General features: G+C 45.2%; 1 protein-coding gene across 3 annotated transcripts in view; it reads right to left on the bottom strand.

Moving 5' to 3' along the window:
• Window positions 1-2,769: 2,769 nt before the first annotated feature.
• Window positions 2,770-21,826, bottom strand: part of stim2b (stromal interaction molecule 2b) — a 34,927-nt gene continuing 15,870 nt past the window's right edge. The window contains exons 2-12 of one of the 3 annotated variants that reach the window (XM_056442604.1): window positions 21,053-21,183; window positions 12,869-12,980; window positions 12,224-12,335; window positions 11,002-11,117; window positions 10,689-10,866; window positions 9,545-9,722; window positions 9,046-9,207; window positions 7,252-7,352; window positions 6,292-6,530; window positions 5,946-6,189; window positions 2,770-5,037 (exon numbers count right to left, since the gene is read on the bottom strand). In XM_056442604.1, coding sequence (XP_056298579.1) covers window positions 4,422-5,037; window positions 5,946-6,189; window positions 6,292-6,530; window positions 7,252-7,352; window positions 9,046-9,207; window positions 9,545-9,722; window positions 10,689-10,866; window positions 11,002-11,117; window positions 12,224-12,335; window positions 12,869-12,980; window positions 21,053-21,183 — 2,189 coding nt within the window. In that variant the 3' untranslated portion in view covers window positions 2,770-4,421. Of the gene's footprint in view, window positions 5,038-5,945; window positions 6,190-6,291; window positions 6,531-7,251; window positions 7,353-9,045; window positions 9,208-9,544; window positions 9,723-10,688; window positions 10,867-11,001; window positions 11,118-12,223; window positions 12,336-12,868; window positions 12,981-17,742; window positions 17,802-21,052; window positions 21,184-21,826 lie in introns of those variants that run through there. The other 2 variants (XM_056442605.1, XM_056442606.1) reach the window with 2 other exon arrangements.

The raw sequence follows: 21,826 nt of genomic DNA, 5'->3' as shown, positions 1-21,826 counted from the left end.
GGACAGAGGGGAGGTGTTTGGGAGGTGTGATGTGGAACTGAACCTATTGAAAAACAGTTCAGCTCGTTGGCCCTCTCCAGGGCCAGTTATCTGCTTCATGCCAGACCACACCTCCCTTGTGTTGTTCAGCTGGAGTTTGGCCTCCAGCTTCCTTCAGGTTGCGCTGGGCTTTCCTCAGCTCATCCCTGTCTCCAGACCTGAAAGCAGCTTTCTTCATGTTAAGCGCCTTCAGGTCCCTGGTGATCAGGGCTTGTTGTGTCCGTGATGGGATGGTGGTGTGTTCACAGAACTTGATGTATTCCGTGATGCAGTCGGTCATACTGTTGATGTCCTCCCGTGCGGTCCACACAACACATCCCAGTCCGTTGACTCGAAGCAGTCCTGTAGGCGTCGTTAGCCTCCAGAGACCACCTCCTCACAGTCCTGGTGGTCACGGCAGCCTCTTCACCAGAGGAACATACCTGGGTGTCAGCGGACCAGGTCATGATCAGACCTGCCGAGGGGAAGGGCAGTGGCGCTGTATCGTCCTTAGTATTAGCATACAGCAAGTCCAGAGTTTTATTGTTCCTAGTTGGGCAGTCTATGTATTGATGGAAGGTTGGCAGAGCTTTATCCAGTGTGGTGTGGTTAAAGTCACCAGTGATAGCCATGAATGCTCCAGGCTGATGATTCAGCAGAGCAGACACAGTGGAGTGGATGGTGTCCACAGCTTCCTCAGCGTCAGCTGATGGCGGCACGTACCGACAACCAAAATGGCGGACGTGAACTCTCTCGGCAAACAGTACGGGCGCATCCCAACAGTTCAATGTTCGGGCTACAGAAGCGCTCCTTCACGCACACATGGTCCGGGTGGCACCACCGTTCATTCACATAAACAGCGATCCGCCCCCTCTTCTTACCGCTCTGTGGCGTCTCTGTCAGCCCGAACAGTCCTGGAGCCGGGCAAAGTCGCGCTGTGACCCGGATAGTCCGCGTGCAGCCACGTCTCAGTGAAACACAAGAGACTGCTCTCACGGAAGACCTCTCGGTCATTACCAGCGCCGAGCTCATCCGTCTTATTCGCCAAAGACCTCACGTTCCCGTTATGATCGGCCCCGAGGGTTTGTATCTCAGCCCTCCGCTTGACACCCGCTCTGCAGCCGCGAGCCCTTCTCCATCACAGGTCTTTCTCCAGGCATCAGCTGTTAGCAGTGGCGACGGTCCCAGTCATTGTTATGCTGCGGCTCACCGATACTCACGACAAAGTGAACAAAAGCCACAGTAGAAGTATCGAAAAAAGTAGTTATGGTCCAGTGTCCGACCGTAACTAAGACAAACGTGAAAGAAAAGAAGAAGAAAAAGAGAAAGAGAGGAAACGTGAAAGAAAAGAAGAAGAAAAAGAAAAAGAGAGGAAAAGTGCAAAAAAAAGACAATAAAATAAAAGCAAAACGCCACTACTGAAACAAGCAGCCGTTGGCACAGCGCTTCCTCCTGTATTGTCTCTCACTCAAAATGGGTCCATCATTTTCAAAATTGCAGACTTGAAACTAGTGATTGAGACCATAAACTCCTCTTCATCATGTCTACGGAGGGAATGAGTCGAGAGAGGAGGAGAGCCATCTTCCCGTGGACCTCATACCATCAGAGCTCTCTAACCTTCGTCTCTCACGAGGAGACGGGGAAGAACCATTCGAGGAGAAAGGAAACGAGGAAATGTGAGTTCCTTTCATCTGACGCATCGTGAAGCAACGTCTGTTTCTAGTGGCGGCGGCAGCTCATCACATCTGGATCAGCTGTAGAGACCTTTGATGTTGTGTCTGCACACATGTGCTGATGCGCATAGAGTTATCGCTGCCTAAGTTCATTTATGTCGCCGGTTAACGGCGTCTGAGAGGCAGACGTGTTGAGATGTTAATAAACCAGAGGATCATGAGGGTTTTAAACACCAGTAAAATGTAATTTATCACATGAATTATGTAGAAAGTGTTTAGTGCTGATTTTCCTTTTTAAATTTCTTTTTTTAACCCAGATGATGAATCTGAACAAATAAAATATGACTCTCGGGAGTGATGCACTCGATTTTGATCTGTGTGTCTTCAGCTATGGTCTTCACTCTGGAATGACATTTAGATCAATCAGATCGGATCAATAAGCTGCAGCGGCCAATCGATAACTGATCCAAGACTTCTAGGGTATTTCCCAACTGCCGCTTGTTCTGGTTCGCCATCTTGAAGCTTATAAATTGTGTCACGTCTTTATTGGAAAAAATGTGCATTTATATTCATATTGGTTTCATATTGGAAAACGAGATAATGAAAGGACTGACCACGTGTCCATGTGAGCTCTGACTGTGACCCTGAGCAGGAAGCAGGCAGGCTTCACTTGACGCGCTGCTGCCATCTGGTGGCCACCGCGGGAACTGCACCTGCGAGGCTTCACGGTGGGGAAAGCCGAACAAAGCCATTCATCACCGGCGGCCCGGCCCGCGCTGCATGGATGAACCGTCACGTGCACTCTATATTGATAAAGCGATGATGCACGCGCTCCTTCGGTGTATCGCGGTTTCCCCACTCTCGAGACAAATGGTGTGTCAGGAGGAGGATGATGATGATGGTATTGTTCCCCTTCCCCACTCTTCTGCCCTCTGCCGTGAGGATGGGGCCTCCAAAAATCCCAGTTCGAAAAAAAGTCACAAATTTAGAGATTCTGACGATATGGTGACAATTAAACAATCTAATCATAACCTCTAAAAAATAAAAGTGCTTTATTCAAACACGACTCTGCAACATCTATGATGCCTCCATTGTTGTTTTATTATTAATTCTACAGTATACAAATATTCACACAGAAAATGTTCTCCAAAAAAACACCCTAATGTCTCGTAAACATTCATAAACATATACATCCTCGCCTCGCACGTCTCTCTTCCATCTCCTTCATTGTGTGCTGTATTGCCACCAAGCTCGTTTTCCTAATCCTAAAAACAGAAACCACCGGATCCTCGCGTCGCGCCTCGTGCCCCCGACCTCCCGTCACGTGTTCTTTAAATATTATTTATTGTTATGAAGCTGCAGCGGTGACGGACTAGGTCCCGGATGAAGGCAGAAGTCAGTGTGAAGCAGGAGCTCTTGACATCAGTGCGCTCGGCGCGGGCCCAGAGGAACAGAACCGTATTGCATGGGTCGGCTTCGAGCTTCGTGTGTGTGTGTGTGTGGTGGGGAGAGGATGGTGGTCCGTCAGATCTTGATGACATAGTTCCTTTATAGAAATATAATCCTTAGTGTTTGTCTAGTACATAAAACCCTGGAAACACAGATGATAGAGGCCCATGTCGTCACATTACATTAGACTTTTTAATATGTTTTTTTTTTTTAGACTTCTTGGAACTCGCGTATCCCTAAGATGTGGCATGAGTACGGCCCTCCGAACACGACGAGACATGTTTACCAAATCTGCACAAGGGGACAGGCTACTTGAGATGGTGGTTGGCTTGCCTACAGGGGGGGGTCAAGTAGTACGGGACGGCTAGATTTTTACGAAAACTGACTGGTGCGGGTTAAATCTGCATATTCAATAAACTCTCCGGTCAGGATCAGTTCATACAGGAGGAATCCCCACCAATATAAATCTTTTTAAAAACATCTCTAAGAACATAACCACGTGAAAACAAAGTGTGTATATATATTTATATATATATACATTTTATATATATAATTTATATATATATTGAGAGACCCATGCCGATGCTGTGCTGCGTCTCCACTGCCACGCCGCCTCTCACCTCTATACCTATATTCAATATTTCGTTCGCGAGCGGCGGACGACGTATCTCCCCGAAATATCAGGAGAGCAGTAGTGCAACGAACCTTTTTAGCGGGATTATTTCTGAAGGCGAATAGATCGAGGTCGTGAGTTTACGACTCGATCGCTTCGCAAGCCGGAATCCGCCATTCGACCGGCGGAGGAAAGCGCGTCGGACGTCCGATGAGCCGGTTGTCACGGTGATGTAACGCCGTCGCCACAGAGTCCGAACATATTTATGTACTTGATAATAAACACACGTATGGACTGCACCATCAGACCCTCACACATCCTTTTGGTTCAAATGACTGTAGACGGGTCACGTTTATTTTTTTGGGGCGGGGGGGTGTCTGGATGACTATATCATGACCTTTGACCTTTCCTTGACCCATGTCAGTTTCCCACGTGAGTGAACTAAATAAAAAGGCATTATTGAAAAATAAGGCTACCAGTCTGAAGAGTTTAAAGACGCCCAGACTACATTCCGTCTTTGATGAAGAAAACATGAGAGAAAATGTAATGTTTTAGCTTACAGTGATGTCAATATTTTTTTGTGTGTGTGTATTAGGGCTAAAACAACTCTTTATATTATTCCTCTCTCTCTCTCATACACGACCTCACCTCTGCAAGTTTTTATTTTTTTATTTCTTCTTCTTAAATAAGCTCTTGATTTTCGAGGAGGAGCGCTTGATTTTCTCTCCGTTGTCGCTGGAGTCCTGGGACGAGGTGCTCTGGAGCTTGTGTTCCCTGCCCATGCCGCGGCCCTCCGAGTCCAGGGAGGTCAGAGACGGGTAGCGGCCCGCGTGGGGCAGCATGCTGGTGGGCAGCTGGCCGTAGCTGTAGGACTTCTCCAGGATGCCGTTGTACATCCCCCTGCTGGACGCGGAGGGGGCGCCGCCCTGCGAGAAGGTCAGGCTCTGGGACTCGGGGATGCCGCGGGTGATGTCGGGCGAGCCTTTGTGCGCGAACGGGCGGCGCTCCAGGGCAGGGGACGCCGAGGTGGAGGGCGGGCCGGAGGGGGTGCCGGGAGGGGGAGCGGGAGGCGGGGTGGAGCCCCTGAGGCTGCCCGTGCTGCTGGTGTGGGCGGAGCAGCAGGAGGCGGGGAGCTCGCCGCTCTGGCTCAACAGCAGCAGCTCCTCGCGGGAGATCCGGCGGTACGGGGTCTCCGAGCCCGCCGTGCAGGGGCTGTGCAGCTGCTTGCGGCCCAAGGAAGAGCCGAGAGAGTCCGTGTCGGAGCTGCAGTCCTGAGCCGGTTCCCTGAGGAGAGCACGTGTTCATTAGTTCGCCCGTCTTAATAAAGGAGGGCATGTCATTTTTAAATTTCGCGTGGAACTTTACGAGAGAGAAAAATCACAAAAATAATCATATGAATTCCACCGGCTCATTTAATTTGAACTACTTTGTTAATATGACTATATATATACACATTTTTTGGGGGGGATTTGTACAACTTCCAGAGTAAAAACCGAAGAAGAAGAAGAAGCTGCATTGTGTGGCCTTTTGTCTGAATCCTTTAAATCTATATTCTGCTCGCATGTGACACGTAAAAAAATTACCACAAACTATTGAAGAGGAAACGACTTGGAGCCAGTCGGTTATATTCCAGCCGGTTGGTCTCCGGGGTATGATGTCATCTGTTTGCTCTTAATGAGCTCACAGGTAGTCGGCCCCGCCCAAAACAAGTACATCCATGTGTAACTATTTGTCTTTGTCACATGATGCAATATGTGACAAACGTGTTATTTTTTTCCCCCACTACTGCATTATTATATATATATATTAAAGGCTCTAATAAATGTTTGACACTCGCTATACAAGTTTAGTTTTGGAAATCAATTCTCAAGGGCTGCCTATTTCATAAAAATGCGAAACTAAAACTTATCCTGTCCGGTCTAAGGCGACATTTAAAAGATTAAAAGCTTGCTGGTTGTTTTTGTCTCTTTGTTAGTTATCGGATATTATTTGTCACGCATTTGACATGAATCTAACTTTTATTGGGGTTTAATTTCGTCTTAACTAAATACATTAGTCAGTGAAATCGGGGACAAACTGATGCTATCTGACGTGAACTGAAGACGGCGTGTCTCTCCGCCCTCCACACACACACCGGGTCACACATGGCAGTTCAAGCTCAAAGCGTCTGTGTGAATGTCTGGATGAAACACCTGTGAGTCCAAACTGTAAAAGCATTCCGCGGCGTCCCGGCCACCGCTACATACCCCCTCCTATCCGAGCTGAACATGATATGTTCGTCGTCTGCCTCGGCGCGATAGGAGAGGGACGAGCCGGCCATGGACAGCAGGTCGGGGTCCGCGGACATCAGCGAGGACTGCGGCGAGCTCAGCAGGCTGCGGCGGGAACGGCACAGGCTGCTGCTGCGCATCAGCGAGGGCCGGATCAGCGTGGCCGCTGGGGGGGGGGGGGGGGAAGGGAGGGGTCATTTTAAAAAACACTTCACGGCGTCCGTCTGCGTGAATCGATTCCCCCGCGGATTTCCCCCGCTTTACTCACTCGTGAACTGTGGAATGATGGGAGGCGTGTCCTCGTCCAGGTCATCCACTCCGCTGGCGATGGGGTAGGGGGGCACCGAGACCCGCGGCATCACCACCCAGCTGTGGTCCGAGTAGAGGCTGGCCGTCAGCGTCGGCAGCCCCGAGTTGTTGACCACCGTGAAGTTGCAGAGCTTCTCAATCTGCTGCCAGCGGTGCAGCCGCTCCCTCAGGCACGCCGTCACCTCCGACAGGGCCTTCCTGCAGGGGAGGGGGGGGGGGGGGGGCAACTCTTATTGTGCACTTATTGCATGTATTGTCAGAAGCCATCTTTGCTTTGATTTATCAGGTTTCGGACAGTGTTGTCACGCCTGCTGGTTCTATTCCGACATGTAATGGTCTAAAGGACTCGTGCCTCTTAAAGTGGTCCCGCAGTAAGACGTGACTTTATTCTCTTTCAGGTGCTTTTTTCCCCCCTTTTTTATTTTAGGCTTTTAAACACAAATAAATTATTTATCACGGTGGGCAGAGAAGACTTCTTTTATATTAAAAAAAATATTTTAATTTTCTTTTTATATATATATATAAATTTTTTTTAACGTATATCTGGAATACAATGTGCCGTGTGTGCTATAAGTGTAAAAGCAGGATGCGGTTAAATAACTAGAAATACTCGTCAAATATTATCACCATTTTTTATTTTATTATTTAAATGCTGCGAGTACGAAACAGTTAATGCCCTAAAAAAAAAATCCCAAAAGATGGCATCAAAAGGGTCATTTGATCCCGACTCCACGTGTACCGTAATAAATACCGCTAACAGCACGACGACCGCTGCTCCTCCATCGATTGATTCCCATACGGCCGTCTCGGTGATGTGCCATCGCAACATAAGCCGCTGTTCAATATGACCTTCCTTGTCATATTTTGTATTAATAACGACTGTAATTCCATCGCAGCACTTCCGCACGTTGTTTCTTACTTTGCTTCGAGTATCTTGCGGTCCACCTCGTCCAGGGAGGAGCTGTGGGCCACCTGAAGCGTCCCGAACACAGAGCCGCGCTTCTTCTTGATTTTCTCTGCCTGGGATTGATAAACACACGAAGCATTGGAAAACACTATTTGAACTGTGCAAGATTAACTCGGTTAATTTCTTTCTCTCTCAGATATAAAATGCTTTAAAAGGGGTTTTCTTGTTTTGGAGATAAATAGAAATGACATTCAGAACATGGTGGAAAAGCCCGGGAAGGTCCCAGAACCGTTTTTCATTGAAACCCTCATCGGGCTCATATCAAATAATTTATATCCAAATAAATCTGTTTCGAGTTCACCCAACTTCAAGGCTTTGATGGGAATTTACGATTTAATTGAGTTTGGGTTTGAAAAAATAAGAAAAACAGAATTTGGCCACATTAATGAGAAACTAATTGGAAACATGTAACCCTTAATAATATAAATTCTGTTATATGTATCACATACACTCCTGTTCAAAAGTTTGGAGTCATCCAGACAATTTCGTGTCTTCCATGAAAACTCACTTTTATTTATCAAATGAATTGAAAATTGAATAGAAAATATAGTCAAGACATTGACAAGGTTAGAAATAATGATTAATATTTGAAGTATACATTTTGTTCTTCAAACTTCAAGTTCAAAGGAAGGCCAGTTGTATAGCTTATATCACCAGCATAACTGTTTTCAGCTGTGCTAGCATAATTGCACAAGGGTTTTCTAATCAGACATTAGTCTTCTAAGGCGATTAGCAAACACAATGTACCATTAGAACACTGGAGTGATCGTTGATGGAAATGGGCCTCTATACACCTCTGGAGATATTTCATTAGAAACCAGACGTTTCACCTAGAATAGTCATTTACCACATTAACAATGTATAGTGTGTATTTCTGATTAATGTTATCTTTATTGAAAAAACAGTGCTTTTCTTTGAAAAATAAAGACATTTCTAAGTGACCCCAAACTCTTGAACAGTAGTGTACATTGAATAAAAGAAAATAATTTGAAATCTTACTTGAAAATGAATCAAATATATTAACATTTTAAATAGAGTAACGTCTAAAATACATATTAAGACACATTTCTTCATTTTTAGGCGCTCGGCTAAAGAATTCTATTTTGCCGTCAGCGGATCCACGTCATTCTTCACCCGACCAGCAAAAATATCGCATAAATGACACTTCACCGCCTCTGAACAACACCGGCCGTCAACAAGCGAGCTCTCGTGGTAAATACAGGGTTCTTACACATTTTGACCAATGGATTTCCAGGACTTTTCCATGACTTTAAACCAAATGTCCATGACCAAACTGAAATCTCGGTTTATACATGAACATTTTAGAAAATGTTGCGTATCGAGAGCGTACGCCGGCTGATATTTTGAGCGTCTTTCTTTAAAAAACATTAATTATTTCAAACTCGGCGTAAATGAACATGTGATTACAACAAATTTCCATGACTTTTCCAAAACTTTTATGATTGAAGTTTTTTTCCATGACTTTTCCAGGCCTGGAAATGACCATTTTAAAATTCCATGACTTTTCCAGGTTTTCCATGACCGTACGGACCCTGTAAATATGATTGAATGCTTAGAGTACTTCAGTGTGACGGCCGTGTACCTAAAGGCCGGTCGGGCCTGTGGATGTGCGTCTTGGATCCTAAAGTTCACATGATTTATCAAAACATGCATAGAAATCTAACGCATGTGTTCCACACGTTAAATAAATCTCAGTCTCGGCCCGCGAGCGGACGGCGGCGTCACCTCTTCTTTGGCGACGGACAGCTGAAACTCGGCGTTCTGCTTCTTGATGTTGTAGTACTGGACCTCCACCTCGTACGTGAGCTGCAGCCACTTCTGGAGCGCCTCGGGCACCGACCGCTCCGAGTGCATCTCCTTCTCCGCCCGCTTCAGGGCCTTACGCACCTGCAGAGGGGGGGGGGGGGGGGACACTTTTTTTTTAAAGCCTCTGGTCAAATGCTTCAAGTTGACTTTCAGATGAATGAATGCTAGAGAGAGGAACTCTTCGATGTGGCGGCGCTGGGCGGGGGGGAAAAAGCATTTTTTTATTTTAATTTTAATAAGATTTAATAATCTTTCCCGCATGAACACATTTCCATTCATACAGAGTGGAATACATCAGCCATGCGAGTTGAAGATGTAAATGCCGTGCATTTGAACATGCGAATAATTGTTATAAATCCCTCCCCCCCCCCCCCCCAAGAGGCATTCAGGGACAGTGGGCAGTCTGGAGACGCTCTACCTGTACGAGCTCCTCCTCGGCGTATTTCAGCCGGCTGAGCTCGCACTCGGCGCCCTCCCGCAGCTCCCGGAGCCGGTAAGCCTCCGTCTTGGCCCCGTTGATCTCGTCCCTCATCTTCTGCTCCAGGTTCTGCTTCTCCACGGCCACCGTCCGGTTCTCCTCCTGAGCCTTTTCCAGCCTGAGACGAGATGTAGAGTCAGTCGAACGTTAACGCGCCGTATTTATACTGCGGGCTGGAGAGAAGATCATTACATACACACGGGGCTGTGTGGATGTCATTTCTTTGACATTAAAAAAAGCTCATATTGATGTTTTCCAATAAAGCTTTGAATGTCTGTCGTCATATTTTTTATGTTGTCGCCCGAATACATATGTGAAAAACAAGATGGTTGAGTTCTAGAGGTTATATAACTGTAACTGATGGTGCTGTCAGATTGCTGCAGGACCACACCGCTGACGTACGTGTGTGTGTGTGTGTGTGTGCCCTCCATCAACTGACCAGGGGGCGTGGCTCTGACCCCCCTCCTCTAGAAGCACCGTGAGCAGCCCGTGTTAAATTGTGTCTATTATAATTGTGTTATGGCCACATTGGTGCTTAAGTGACATTAGTAAGCATTATTATTAACGATAAAGACAATCAATAAATAATTTCTAAATATCCCCAAGATATATTTCTACACGGTGCTTTAAGTTAATGTTTATGAGAAGGAACGCAAATATCGAGATATGCAATTAATTGAATTTATTTTAATAATTGATTGCAATTCAATTTAATTCGAATTTAATTACATTAAAATGCAAAATATTAATCCAAAATATTTGTATTTTTTTTTAAATTATTCCATTTTAATTGTTCTAATTAATTTAGATTATTATTATGTTTTACTTTACGACGCTGTGGAGATATTGGAGAGTAGATGGATCACACAAGTCGTAAACAGTATCTTATCCAACCTGTTCGAGACAATCTGATCCCAACTTCATCAGGACTGTGTGTGTGTGTGTGTGTGTAAAAAGGTAATTTGCTGTACGTAATGTCCCTATAGGTTCTTAATAACTTCGCTCCGGTTCTTCTCGACCAGCCTGAACACGAGCCGCCGTGATAACGACCCGTGCGTGCGTTGGCTGCGTTCCCTCGTCTTACCGGCTCTGCAGGTCCAGGAGGTTTTCCTCTGCGTTCTGCAGGCTCTCCAGATCCCTCATCATCTGAGACATGTGCACCTTGCTGGACTTGTTCTGCACGTAGGCAAACCAGCAGCCCCCGACGCCAATCACTATGGAAACCATGAGGATGAAGTCTTTCATCCAGTTGTGTTGCGGACCTGCGGCGGGAGGAAGGAGGAGATGGGTGGCGTCGGGACACGCTGCATATTTCATTGAATTGTTCTGACTGCACGAGAGTATATTTACGGTTGAGTCGATGTGCTTCTGGTTTTATAAATGCACGGCGTACTCACGGAGAGGAGGGCCGAACAGCACTGCATCCAGCGCCTTTAGGTTTAGTTTCTGTTTGTGCCGCTGTTCTAATATCTTCAACTGCATCGATATGAACGACGGTTCATTCGCCGCCATTCTTAAATATGGAGAAAATAGAAAAACCTGCATTAGAAATTGCGTCTTCACGGACAAAATGTTAATTTATTGAAGGGTGACCTTGACGTTTAGAGGTCATGTGGTTTAACCGTGGATGATGATGGATGGTTACAGGCTGAATCAAATAAGGGAGAAATACATCAGTAGACGAGTGTATCTGGATTTTATAGATAATAACTAAGATGATTGAACTTTTGCCGTTTTTGGGGAATATTTACTGGAAATTACTGTTTCCAATTAATTAGAGCATAAAAGAAAAGGAGTTCTCTCCTGCTGGACGAGTTAGTAGTTGAAGATGAAACGCCTTTGGAACTCCAAGAGTTTATTCAGCCCGGAGGAGAAAGTATATACATGTGAGAAAATATTATAATGTGGTCAGCTCAATAAAATTAAAAAAAGCAGTAACTGAATGAGTTATGAAAAATGCGTTCTCCACCGCCGTCACTTCGATGTCATAACGAGTTCTAAAGGCGTTGTCTCGCCACCATCATCTTAAAGGCTCAGACAACATGGCAGCCGGTGGAAACTGTAACCCTCCGTGCCGTGACATCACTTCATGAGTCAGCGGCCGTCGGCCCGGAGGCGTAACGTGAAACCCCTCGACAACGTCGTCGCATTCCTACACGAGCGTCTCGCCGACGTCCCGGCTCCTGAGATTACTTCAAACCAATTCCATCTTTATTCATGAATTTTGGATATAGACTAAAATCATGAAATTATCAGAAACCACAGAAAACTACAATTTACGGACTATAATGGCGAGGCGAGGGAAATAATCTACCAGAATTTAGTTCCCCCTGCGTTACCTTTCGCGGCCAGCAGGGGGCAGCATCAAACTGAGTAATGGAAACTAAAAAGGTGCCTTTGAGGACTGGAAGGAAGGTCCTCATGCTGCTGCTGCTCGGGAACACTTTTGCTCACCGATGGCATCACTTAGTAATTAAATAGACGAAGAAACTACAATACTACATGATGTATTTCGTAAGCAGCTAATAATGAAGGATAAAGATGTTCATCATCTTTTGGGGGTTTTTTCAAACGGATAGACGGGGATGCGTCGAACTGCTCCGGGTGAGCGGTACCGACCGAGGTAAAGTGTTCCCCGTGACCCCGAAGTCCCGGAAGTTCTTCTCGTACTGCGGCAGCTCCACCGCCTCCTTCAGCCACTGCACCGAGTGCTCCACGGTCCAGTTGTGGACTGGAAGAGGGAGAAGAGGAACAAGAGGGGGGGGGGAGAGAAAGAGAGAGAGGGAGAGAGAGATGCAGTCACTACTTCCCTGTCAGCCGGCGCTCGGCGGACGCTTTCATCAAGAGCAACTCAAACTGTACCAGATGTGAAGAAGTAGCGCGCCCTTTGGACTCCTCCACATGCAGCGGCCTCCACGGGGTTACGAGATAAACAGAGTTTGGGACTTTTAATCTAATTGCTTTTTTGAAATAGTGCCAGGTTTTTAAAAAAAAAGAGAATCCCTCTTCTTGTGGAACCTCTCGTGGACCACCTACGGCAACGCTTTTTCAAATTTTACAAGCATTGGTGTAAAATCTTCATCTTAAAAGTAACTAAAATCATCAGATAAAGGAAGAGGAGTGGAAAGTACAATATGTCACAGTAATAATGTAAATAGAAGTAGATATCTTGATGTGGAGGCAGTCGAGCAAACGAACGACCATAAGGACTTGTAAGTATCGGAGGTCGTGACCTCGGGGGCGGAGTCACTTCTCCCTCTTTACCCTCGGAGCTCTTCCAGCCCTTCCACAGCTCCTCCACGGTGATGTGCTGGTCTTCCCGGTGCAGGTTGCTGTGCTTGTTGGTCTGCTGCTGCTTCATGTCTTCTATTATGAACTAGGATATGAAGGAGGACAGCATTGAGTTTGTTTTTTTAGGCTTTTCAGAAACATCGCAACACATACAGACGTGGACTTTGGAATAAAAAACGAGTGAGAGAGAATCGCAGTCACAAGAAAACAGAACCGCGATGAACGTAAACAACGAGCACGGCGAGTCCTCACAGCTGCCGGGCGAGTCGTGTTGGGAAAGTGGATACAGTCCTAAGATACAGAATGATGTAGATTTTCTTTGTTTTTGTATCAGAGCTTTAGTTTTTTTGTTTGCCGTCGGAAGTCAAATATAACCACACAAAAAAATGCTTTAAAATAAGTTGCATAACCGAGCCGCTAAGAACTCAGAGATGTGCTCGCCTGTGTGTGTCCATGTGTGGTTTTGACAGAGCTGTAAAGAGTTGGCTTTGCCTAAAAGTCTGGCTTTGGAGCGCACACACACACACACGCGTTATTTTCGCTCGCCTTTCTTCCTTTTAGGGACTTTGAAAAGAGAAAGAGACCCATGGTGGAGGCACTACTTCCACCTGTGTGTGTGTGTGTGTGTGTGTGTGTGTGTGTGTGTGTGCCCCTCCAGTCTAATTCACACTCCATTCATGCTTTAGAAAACTAATTAGTATGCAGCATTACTGCAGTGAGGTATCGCGATGCTCTCCTGCCGATGGCAACAGCTTCAGCTTTGTTATTATCCGGACTCCAGCATTAGCATCCAGTCGGTGTTTCCCATGTAAATTAACATCGGCCGCTCCAGAAAACACGTTAGATGGAGATTCAACCGCTTTAGAAGAGACGGAAATTGTTGCTCGGTACATTAAGAGAAGCTTAGCTGGTAGAACGACTAATTAAGACGCCTGAGCTCAAATGTAAACCCTCGAATGGGGGGAGCCGAACGCTCCAACACGCCAACAGCGCAAGAGGGAGGCGCAACAGAAATCCAGCAGCAGCGAAGAGAGACGACAGAAGTTTGAAAAAATCGTGTAAAAAAAAAAGTGCTGAGGGCGTTCTGACGTTCTCCTCCATTATGAATCACAATAGTCGCTTTTTTTATCAGCAGTTAAATTTAACCTTCACACACACGTTCAAACCGCCCGCCCCGCGCGCGACACTTCACGTGACGACCCGATTGCTTTGTGAGAAAAAGAAAGTTGAAATAAAACAAAAAATCTGACCTTGACAGGTATGTTGTCATTAAAAGGAACAATTCACCCCCAGAATACGTTTGCGTCTTCTTATAAGTGCTAACGGCCTTCATTCAATACAAAATAACGCATTGTCCTTCTTTCAATCCTTTTATTTTAAGGGTATACAAGTTATTTATTTATGACTTTTCTTTTTTAGCTTGAGGTAAGCTAAAAAAGAAAAGTCATAAATAAATAATTTAAAGTCTATTAAACTATAAAATTCAATTCATATCCATCCGGTAGCCGTTGAGATATTTACCTTCGCATTGAAAATGCGGAAGGTAATGTTTTGATCGCCGTGTATTTATTTATTTATTTGTATGCGTGTTATACGCATAACAAAAAAAGTTTTAAAACCGAATCGCATGAAATTTGGTGGGATGATTGGTTATTATCCGGGGACCATTTGATTAGATTTTGGGATCAATCGGGTCAAAGGTCAAGGTCATGGAAAGGTCAAAATCATCTTTTTATCCAATTGGCATGCAACTGCCAACATGTTCATAATTCAAAGCCCAATCTTGTGATATGCGAAGGTATGCGCTCTACCGCGTGCCCCTTCTAGTTCTAAATGTTTTCTCGGGGTCTGAAAAGCTCTCTCTGCACATCGGGAGTGAACTAACTACTGATCCTTTTGCTCAGTGTTGTTGTTTTTCTCTCCCCCCTTTTCTCATCCGTCCTCTTCTCCCTCAATACAAATGCAAATGAGTTCCTCCGGCCGACGTGAAGCCAGGAGCCGGCGACAGGAGCCCGCTGAGTCACTGCGGGGGCCACGCCGTGTGCGACCGACGTCTCGCCGGAGCCTTTAATGCTCGCTGTGTTTATGCAAAATGAAGGAGCAGAACCTCGAGGTTCTTGATGTCCGTGACAGAGACCTAGTGTCTGGAAGTTTTTTTTGAACTGCGCTCGTGTTAAAAAAAAAAGGTCTTTTAATCTTTAACTGCACTTGTTAAAGAACAGATTCCCGTGACTGAAAGCAATAATTTGACTATTAAAAGTAAGTGTAATTGGTGTAATCTCATTATAAAACTTCTATTTGCGGCGCAGCAGCTTTGCATACGGTCAAAGACAGCTCTGTGGCATATGTGGCGAGCGGCGCATATAAAAGACTAAACGGTCTTTGTGTGTGTGTGTGTGTGTGGGGGGGGGGCTGCAGACTCTGTGGTCCGCAGTTTGGATGGTTTGATAGATTCGATTTTTCAATTGAGTTTACTTTATACAGCCCAACATTACAAATTACAAATTAGCCTCAGTGGGCTTTACAGTCCGTACACATGCGACGTCCCTGACCTTTGACCTCACATCGGATCAGGAAAAACTCCCAAGAAACCGGGAAAAAAACTTTTACATGAAAAAAAAAATGGAAGAAACCTTCAGGAGAGCAACGGCGGAGGATCAAGAGACACGTTTGTTGCCGTCAGATTCCGGATCGAGAGGCCGAAGCTCTTCCGACGAGCCTCTGGCCTCGCCGGCGGTCCACCGAGGCCGCCGGCGAGCGTTCTGCATACGTCGATATGTATTAGCGCAGCAGCCCACAGAGCACGAGAACAGAGGAATAGTTCACACGATGAACCATCGGGCCATCGACTCACCGAGAGTCATTCCATCCATCGCAAGCCCAACGCGAGGCGCGCTTCATCGTTAATCAAGCCCGTTTAGCGAGCTAAAAATGGCAAAAGAAGTCGGTTGTCAGATTGATTCGTGGTTATCAATCCGTTACAAATGTCGGGGACAAACGGTACGGCGTGCGTGTGATTCAAGGAAAGCGTGGACGACTCGATTCATCCCGGGGGGAATCGATCGCCGGGTTTCATAACAACGTTGAGAGAAGTTTGGAACGACTCCTTTCAGAGACTTTTCTTCTTTTCTTTCCAGGGTTTAAATTATGAAAATATATCGGCACCACTAGTTTTTTGGTTTCATTTGAGAGGCCTTTAGGCTGCTGGGTGTAAATACAATCATCCATCACAGTGTGATGTTATACACTCAACGTATTGGGATCCATGATGTAAGAAGTTCTCTGGAAAACCACGTGGATGAAGGATGAAAGAAGCAGAATGTGACTTTCTAGCTAATGCTAATATCGTTATGAACCACAGCTTATTGATTATTTATGAGCTAGTTTCTCAGAATCTACGCCGGTCGTCAAACGTCTTCTATCCGAGCTGCGATTCACGCGGCGGGTATCGGTGACCACGGGATTTATCTTCTTGGGCCGACCCCGTGGGGCGGGAGTCCGACGACTCAATTAAAAGCGGTGCGTCGTGAATAAATTTGACAGTTGGCTGAACTTGAATGTTCCCGCGAGAACATTCGCAGACGGGTCAACTCGCTCCTTCTAGAGAACCTCCCGGAGCCTCCTCGGGTTCCTCCGGTTCCTTCCAGGCCGACACATACAGTCTGCTGACACAGACGGAGAACTCACATGGGCGCCTTTTTTCCCTGTAAGTCTGTTATGCAAGGCCTGTCAATAACTAATAAACTACACACACACACACACTGTGACATGGGTTGGGTTCTTGCGATTCCAAAGTGATGCAACACGATCCAGCCGAGCGTCTCCTTGCCCCCCGAGGAAGAGGATGTGCACCTGTCCCCAGCGACTGTGCTCAGCAACATACACCCCCCCCCCCTCCTTTCCCCCTAACCCCCCTGATGTCACTCCAGCCCCCCCCCCCCCCCTGGCGACTCCCGGCGGGATTATGTTGAACAGGATTTGATCCCTAATGAAATTCTTCCACGGTAGTCGGGCACAGATACGCTTGGGAGTTGTTTTTTTAAGTTCTTACTTTCAGATTTTGAGACTATAAATACTCGTCGTGAAAAGAGGGTCCGGGGTCCTGGTTTGTGTTCGTTTCGGCTGATGTCGACGACGGGCGGGGGGGGGGAGGCATTCTGACAGTTTTGATCTGAGAACAACTTGACAGGTTTAAAAAAATCCCTTCCTGGGAGATTTCTGGGCACCGATTATAAATAGACTTTATTTTACACCACTTCAAATATCATATGAATATGTCATATCGTGAGTGCATAGCCGTTTTGGTAAAGCCACGTATTAAAGACCTTTTACCTTTATCATGCCAACTGATTCTGACAAAAAGAATATATATATATATATATAAATATATATAAATATATATATAAATATATAACAATATATAAATATATAAAAATATATATAAATATATAAAAATATATATATAAATATTTAAATATATACACATATATATATAAGAGAGCCATTTGTGTGAAGAGTTTTTGTTTGCGACTGATAACTGAATAATGGGACCAATGAATCCTGTGTCGGTGATTAAGCAACCTGTAAATGATCTGTGTGTGTGTGTGTTATCTGTGTGTGGTGACAGAAACTATGAAACACGGCACTAATACGCCCATTGGGGGGGGGGGGGGGGGGTTCATTTCCCTGTAATTTAGCAACACTGACTGTTGTTAAGTTACGGAGGAATCTTAAAGGGTCAAACAAATTGCTGCGCTTCAGCGCGGCCAGGTGACTTGGGGAGAACGCCACTTCCTGCTCGTTTACAGCCAGTTGTATTTATGAAATGACAGAGACAAACTACTCACGTCAGCTCAAATGAAACATCGCGCTGAAGTCCAAACTAAGCGGGTCGTGTTCCTCCTGCGGGGAATGTTGTTCCTCTCTGAAGACATGTGAAGACCATGATTATTTTCTTGATTATCCTAGAAATGGTTTTACATATTTAGGATTATGAATCGTGAAAGTCAAGATAGTCTTCGACGAGCTGCAACAGATTATAAAAAATATATATTAAATGGTTAAAATAGTATAAATAGTGTCCGTCTGCCTTTATAATCTTTCTAATGTCCTTTAAATCTCTAAACCGTTCTAGGAATGCACCAATCTGACCTTTTTTAAGCCCAAATACCGACAGCTGGGCTTTGTACTGATCTGCTACGAGTGTTGAACTAATAAGCCGTCTGAAGTGGCTGAGATCATTATGTCATGTGTGAGGCCTCATCACACTAAATATACAGGACTGTCTCAGAAAATTAGAATATTGTGATAAAGTTCTTTATTTTCTGTAATGCAATTAAAAAAACAAAAATGTCATGCATTCTGGATTCATTACAAATCAACTGAAATATTGCAAGCCTTTTATTCTTTTAATATTGCTGATTATGGCTTATAGCTTAAGAAAACTCTAAAATCCTATCTCATAAAATTTTAATATTTCCTCAGACCAAGTAAAAAAAAAGATTTATAACAGCTGAGTGTTTTCAAGGCTCAGGAAACCCTTGCAGGTGTTTCGAGTTAATTAGACAATTCAAGTGATTTGTTTAATACCCTACTAGTATACTTTTTCATGATATTCTAATATTTAGAGATAGGATATTTGAGTTTTCTTAAGCTGTAAGCCATAATCAGCAATATTAAAAGAATAAAAGGCTTGCAATATTTCAGTTGATTTGTAATGAATCCAGAATGCATGACATTTTTGTTTTTTTAATTGCATTGCAGAAAATAAAGAACTTCATCACAATATTCTAATTTTCTGAGACAGTCCTGTATATCACTATCTGATATGAATATCTGATCAATGCATGAATGAACTAGAATGTGCACTCGGTAGAGCGCATACCTTCGCATATCACACGATTTGGCATTAGTTGCATGCCAATTGGATAAAAATTGACCGTGCTATGGTAAAAAGAAGATTTTTACCTTTCCATGACCTTGACCTTTGACCCGATTGATCCCAAAATCTAATCAAATGGTCCCCGGATAATAACCAATCATCCCACCAAATTTCATGCGATTCGGTTTAAAACTTTCTTTGTTATGCGAGGAACACGCATACAAATAAATAAATACACGGCGATCAAAACATAACCTTCCGCATTTTCAATGCGAAGGTAATGAATCCGATAGCATTATCGAGTTCAAGGCCCCAAAAAAAATTAGATTTAAAACAGAAATGCTTCCAAAAACACAAAAAGACAAGCCTGTCCTTTTCACCATCTAACTGGGACTTATTTTTCATATAGTGTGCGCAAAAAAAACCTGGATATCGTGACCGCGGCTATAATATTCCAGATATACGAGCGTCCTCCCGTCTTAGTCATCCTCTCAAATGTTGTGATACATGTTGTCACGGGGGCAGAATAAGAGAAGGAAATGCAGGAAGTGCCAGCAAGATCTTTGTTGGCCGAGTGTCGGGTTTCAACCAGGTGGACGGGGGCGAAGGCCATATGGGCTGACATCCTCCGACACCACGCGCATCCTCCTCCCTCATCACGCTGTGTGGAGGCCGTCAGGAAGATAACGACATTGTAATAAAGCCATTTTAGCTTTTTTGCTTCATATGCAAAAACATTGGGCAATTTGGGGTCCGTCCGGCGCCTTGCTCAAGGACATGTCAGCCTATAAACAGGAGGAGCAGGGGGCTCAACCCCAACCCTTCTCCTTCTATATACAGTAAAGCCGACTCCTACTGTTTCGAATGACATCCACAGAATACATTTTTTTTTTTTTAACCCTCCTGTCGCCTTAGGGTCATTTTGACCCGATTCAATGTTTCACCCTCCTGTTACCTTTATATTTACTAACATATTTTACCCTTTGGGTTCAATTTGACGCCAGCAATTAAAACCTCCAGAAAATTATTAGAATTAATATTGTTTTCCAAGTTTAAGTGTGAGGCACTTTATGTTTGTTTGTTGACTACCGAAAGAACACCGACATTAAACATTGAATGGGGTCAAATTAATCCTAAGGCGACACGAGGGTTAAATGGCCAACTTCTGGGTACGGGCGAGAGAACCAATGGAAAGGTTCACACTTTACGACTAATAACGCCGCTACTTAATTTCTAAAAGTGATATTTTCCGGGAAAACATGAAGCTTAATGCTATTTTTTCCCGCTAGTGACGAGTCGATCTGAAGAAATTCATTAAGTGACACATTTTTTAAATGCGACCTCGATACAGTCGAGTGAGAGACAATCGACCCTTTTCACTTCGCATCAGTCCGGCCGGCGCTCCAACGCCCCGCTTGTTTCAGCGACGCGACAATGTCCGTCTTTCACAAAACTAACTGGCAGACGGACGCCAATGCGGTTGGAGGAGCGTCCATCGTGTTATGAAGCCTGGCCCCGCCCACCGCCGGAGCCCAAAGGAGACGCTTGGGAGGAGCTAGTTATAACGCTGTAGTCCACTCAGACGGCGTCCAGCTCTTCGCCGAGGGGGGGGGGGGCACCGAAGGTCCGGAGGGTATAACTGTTTCTCACACCAGCACTTCTCAGCCAGTTCGAGATGACTCACACACACACACACACACACACACACACACACACACACAGAGACAGACAGAATGTGGCCATGGCTCCTAGTGGTTGTTGCTTACCGAGAGACACAGACGCCACGGTGGGTCAGAGTGAACTCTGCTGCTGCCCCCCCCCGCCCCCCACACACACACACACACACGATTAGTTGAAAAAATAACCTTATAGGTCTGTATATGCTTTTCATTTTGGCAGGATGGTCACGTGAGCATGTGCACGTATTTATATAAAACTATAAATACCAACCAAATGTTTCAAATGACAGCATAATATCTGAACACATGTGTTTCTGATCAGTGTTACGTTATGAGCGTTAATGATGCCGACACCAAGTCGTCTCTCTCCCGTGTGCTGGACTTCTCGGACGGCTCCACCGCCTGACTCGCTGCCACGAGCTGCGCAATAAATCACAAACACTTGGGTTTGGTTAACCCGATGTTCCAGGAAATACTGGGAGCACGACAGCGCCTGCGATCGCGGTCGACGGCAGCGTGCGAGACGATCAAAAACCCACGGCTACACCTCCCCCGAAAAAAATAAAGCGCCCGATCGTCGCAAAGCCCGACGCTCACCTCCACGCTCTCGTTGACCTCGATGCCGCCGTCGTTGTCGTCGTCCAGCTGTTTGTGGATGAGCCGCAGCGCCTCCAGACTGAAGCGGTCGTCCTCGCCTATGCATGGCGGCATCGCTGCGAGACAGGGGTCTGCGGGGTCAGAGGGGGAGGGGAACACACGTTACAACTAGAACGGGCACTCGGTAGAGCGCATACCTTCGCATATCACAAGATTGGGCATTGAATTATGAACATTTTGGCATTAGTTGCATGCCAATTGGATGAAAATTTACCGCGCTATGGTAAAAAGAAGAGTTTGACCTTTTCATGACCTTGACCTTGACCTTGGACCCGATCGATCCCAAAATCTAATCAAATGGTCCCCGGATAATAACCAATTATCACACCAAATTTCATGCAATTCGGTTTAATACTTTTTGAGTTATGCGAGTAACACCCATACAAATAAATAAATACACGGCGATCAAAACATAACCTTCCGTATTTTCAATGCGAAGGTAAATATATATGAATCAGTTTCTTAACATGCACTTACATTTTATTGAATATGCATTACGTCATTTTTTAAAGGGTTTTTCTATGAATGCAAATTTTAAATATATTTCTCATACCCCCCATGTGAGAACCTCCGGTCTAAACTATACAGGAGGTGCATCTGCAGAGAGCACTTAAGATCATATCCATTACAGATGTCAATTCGAGATTTTGCTGCATCGTGAACGTGATATACATCCTCGGTGCACAGATGATACGCGCTGCTCCAAAAGAGACA

This window comes from Pseudoliparis swirei, chromosome 21, assembly GCF_029220125.1.
Source record: "Pseudoliparis swirei isolate HS2019 ecotype Mariana Trench chromosome 21, NWPU_hadal_v1, whole genome shotgun sequence".
NCBI classification, from domain to species: Eukaryota; Metazoa; Chordata; class Actinopteri; order Perciformes; family Liparidae; genus Pseudoliparis; species Pseudoliparis swirei.
The sequence above is the reverse complement of the archived record's forward strand: the minus strand, read 5'-3'. Positions and strand labels throughout refer to the sequence as shown.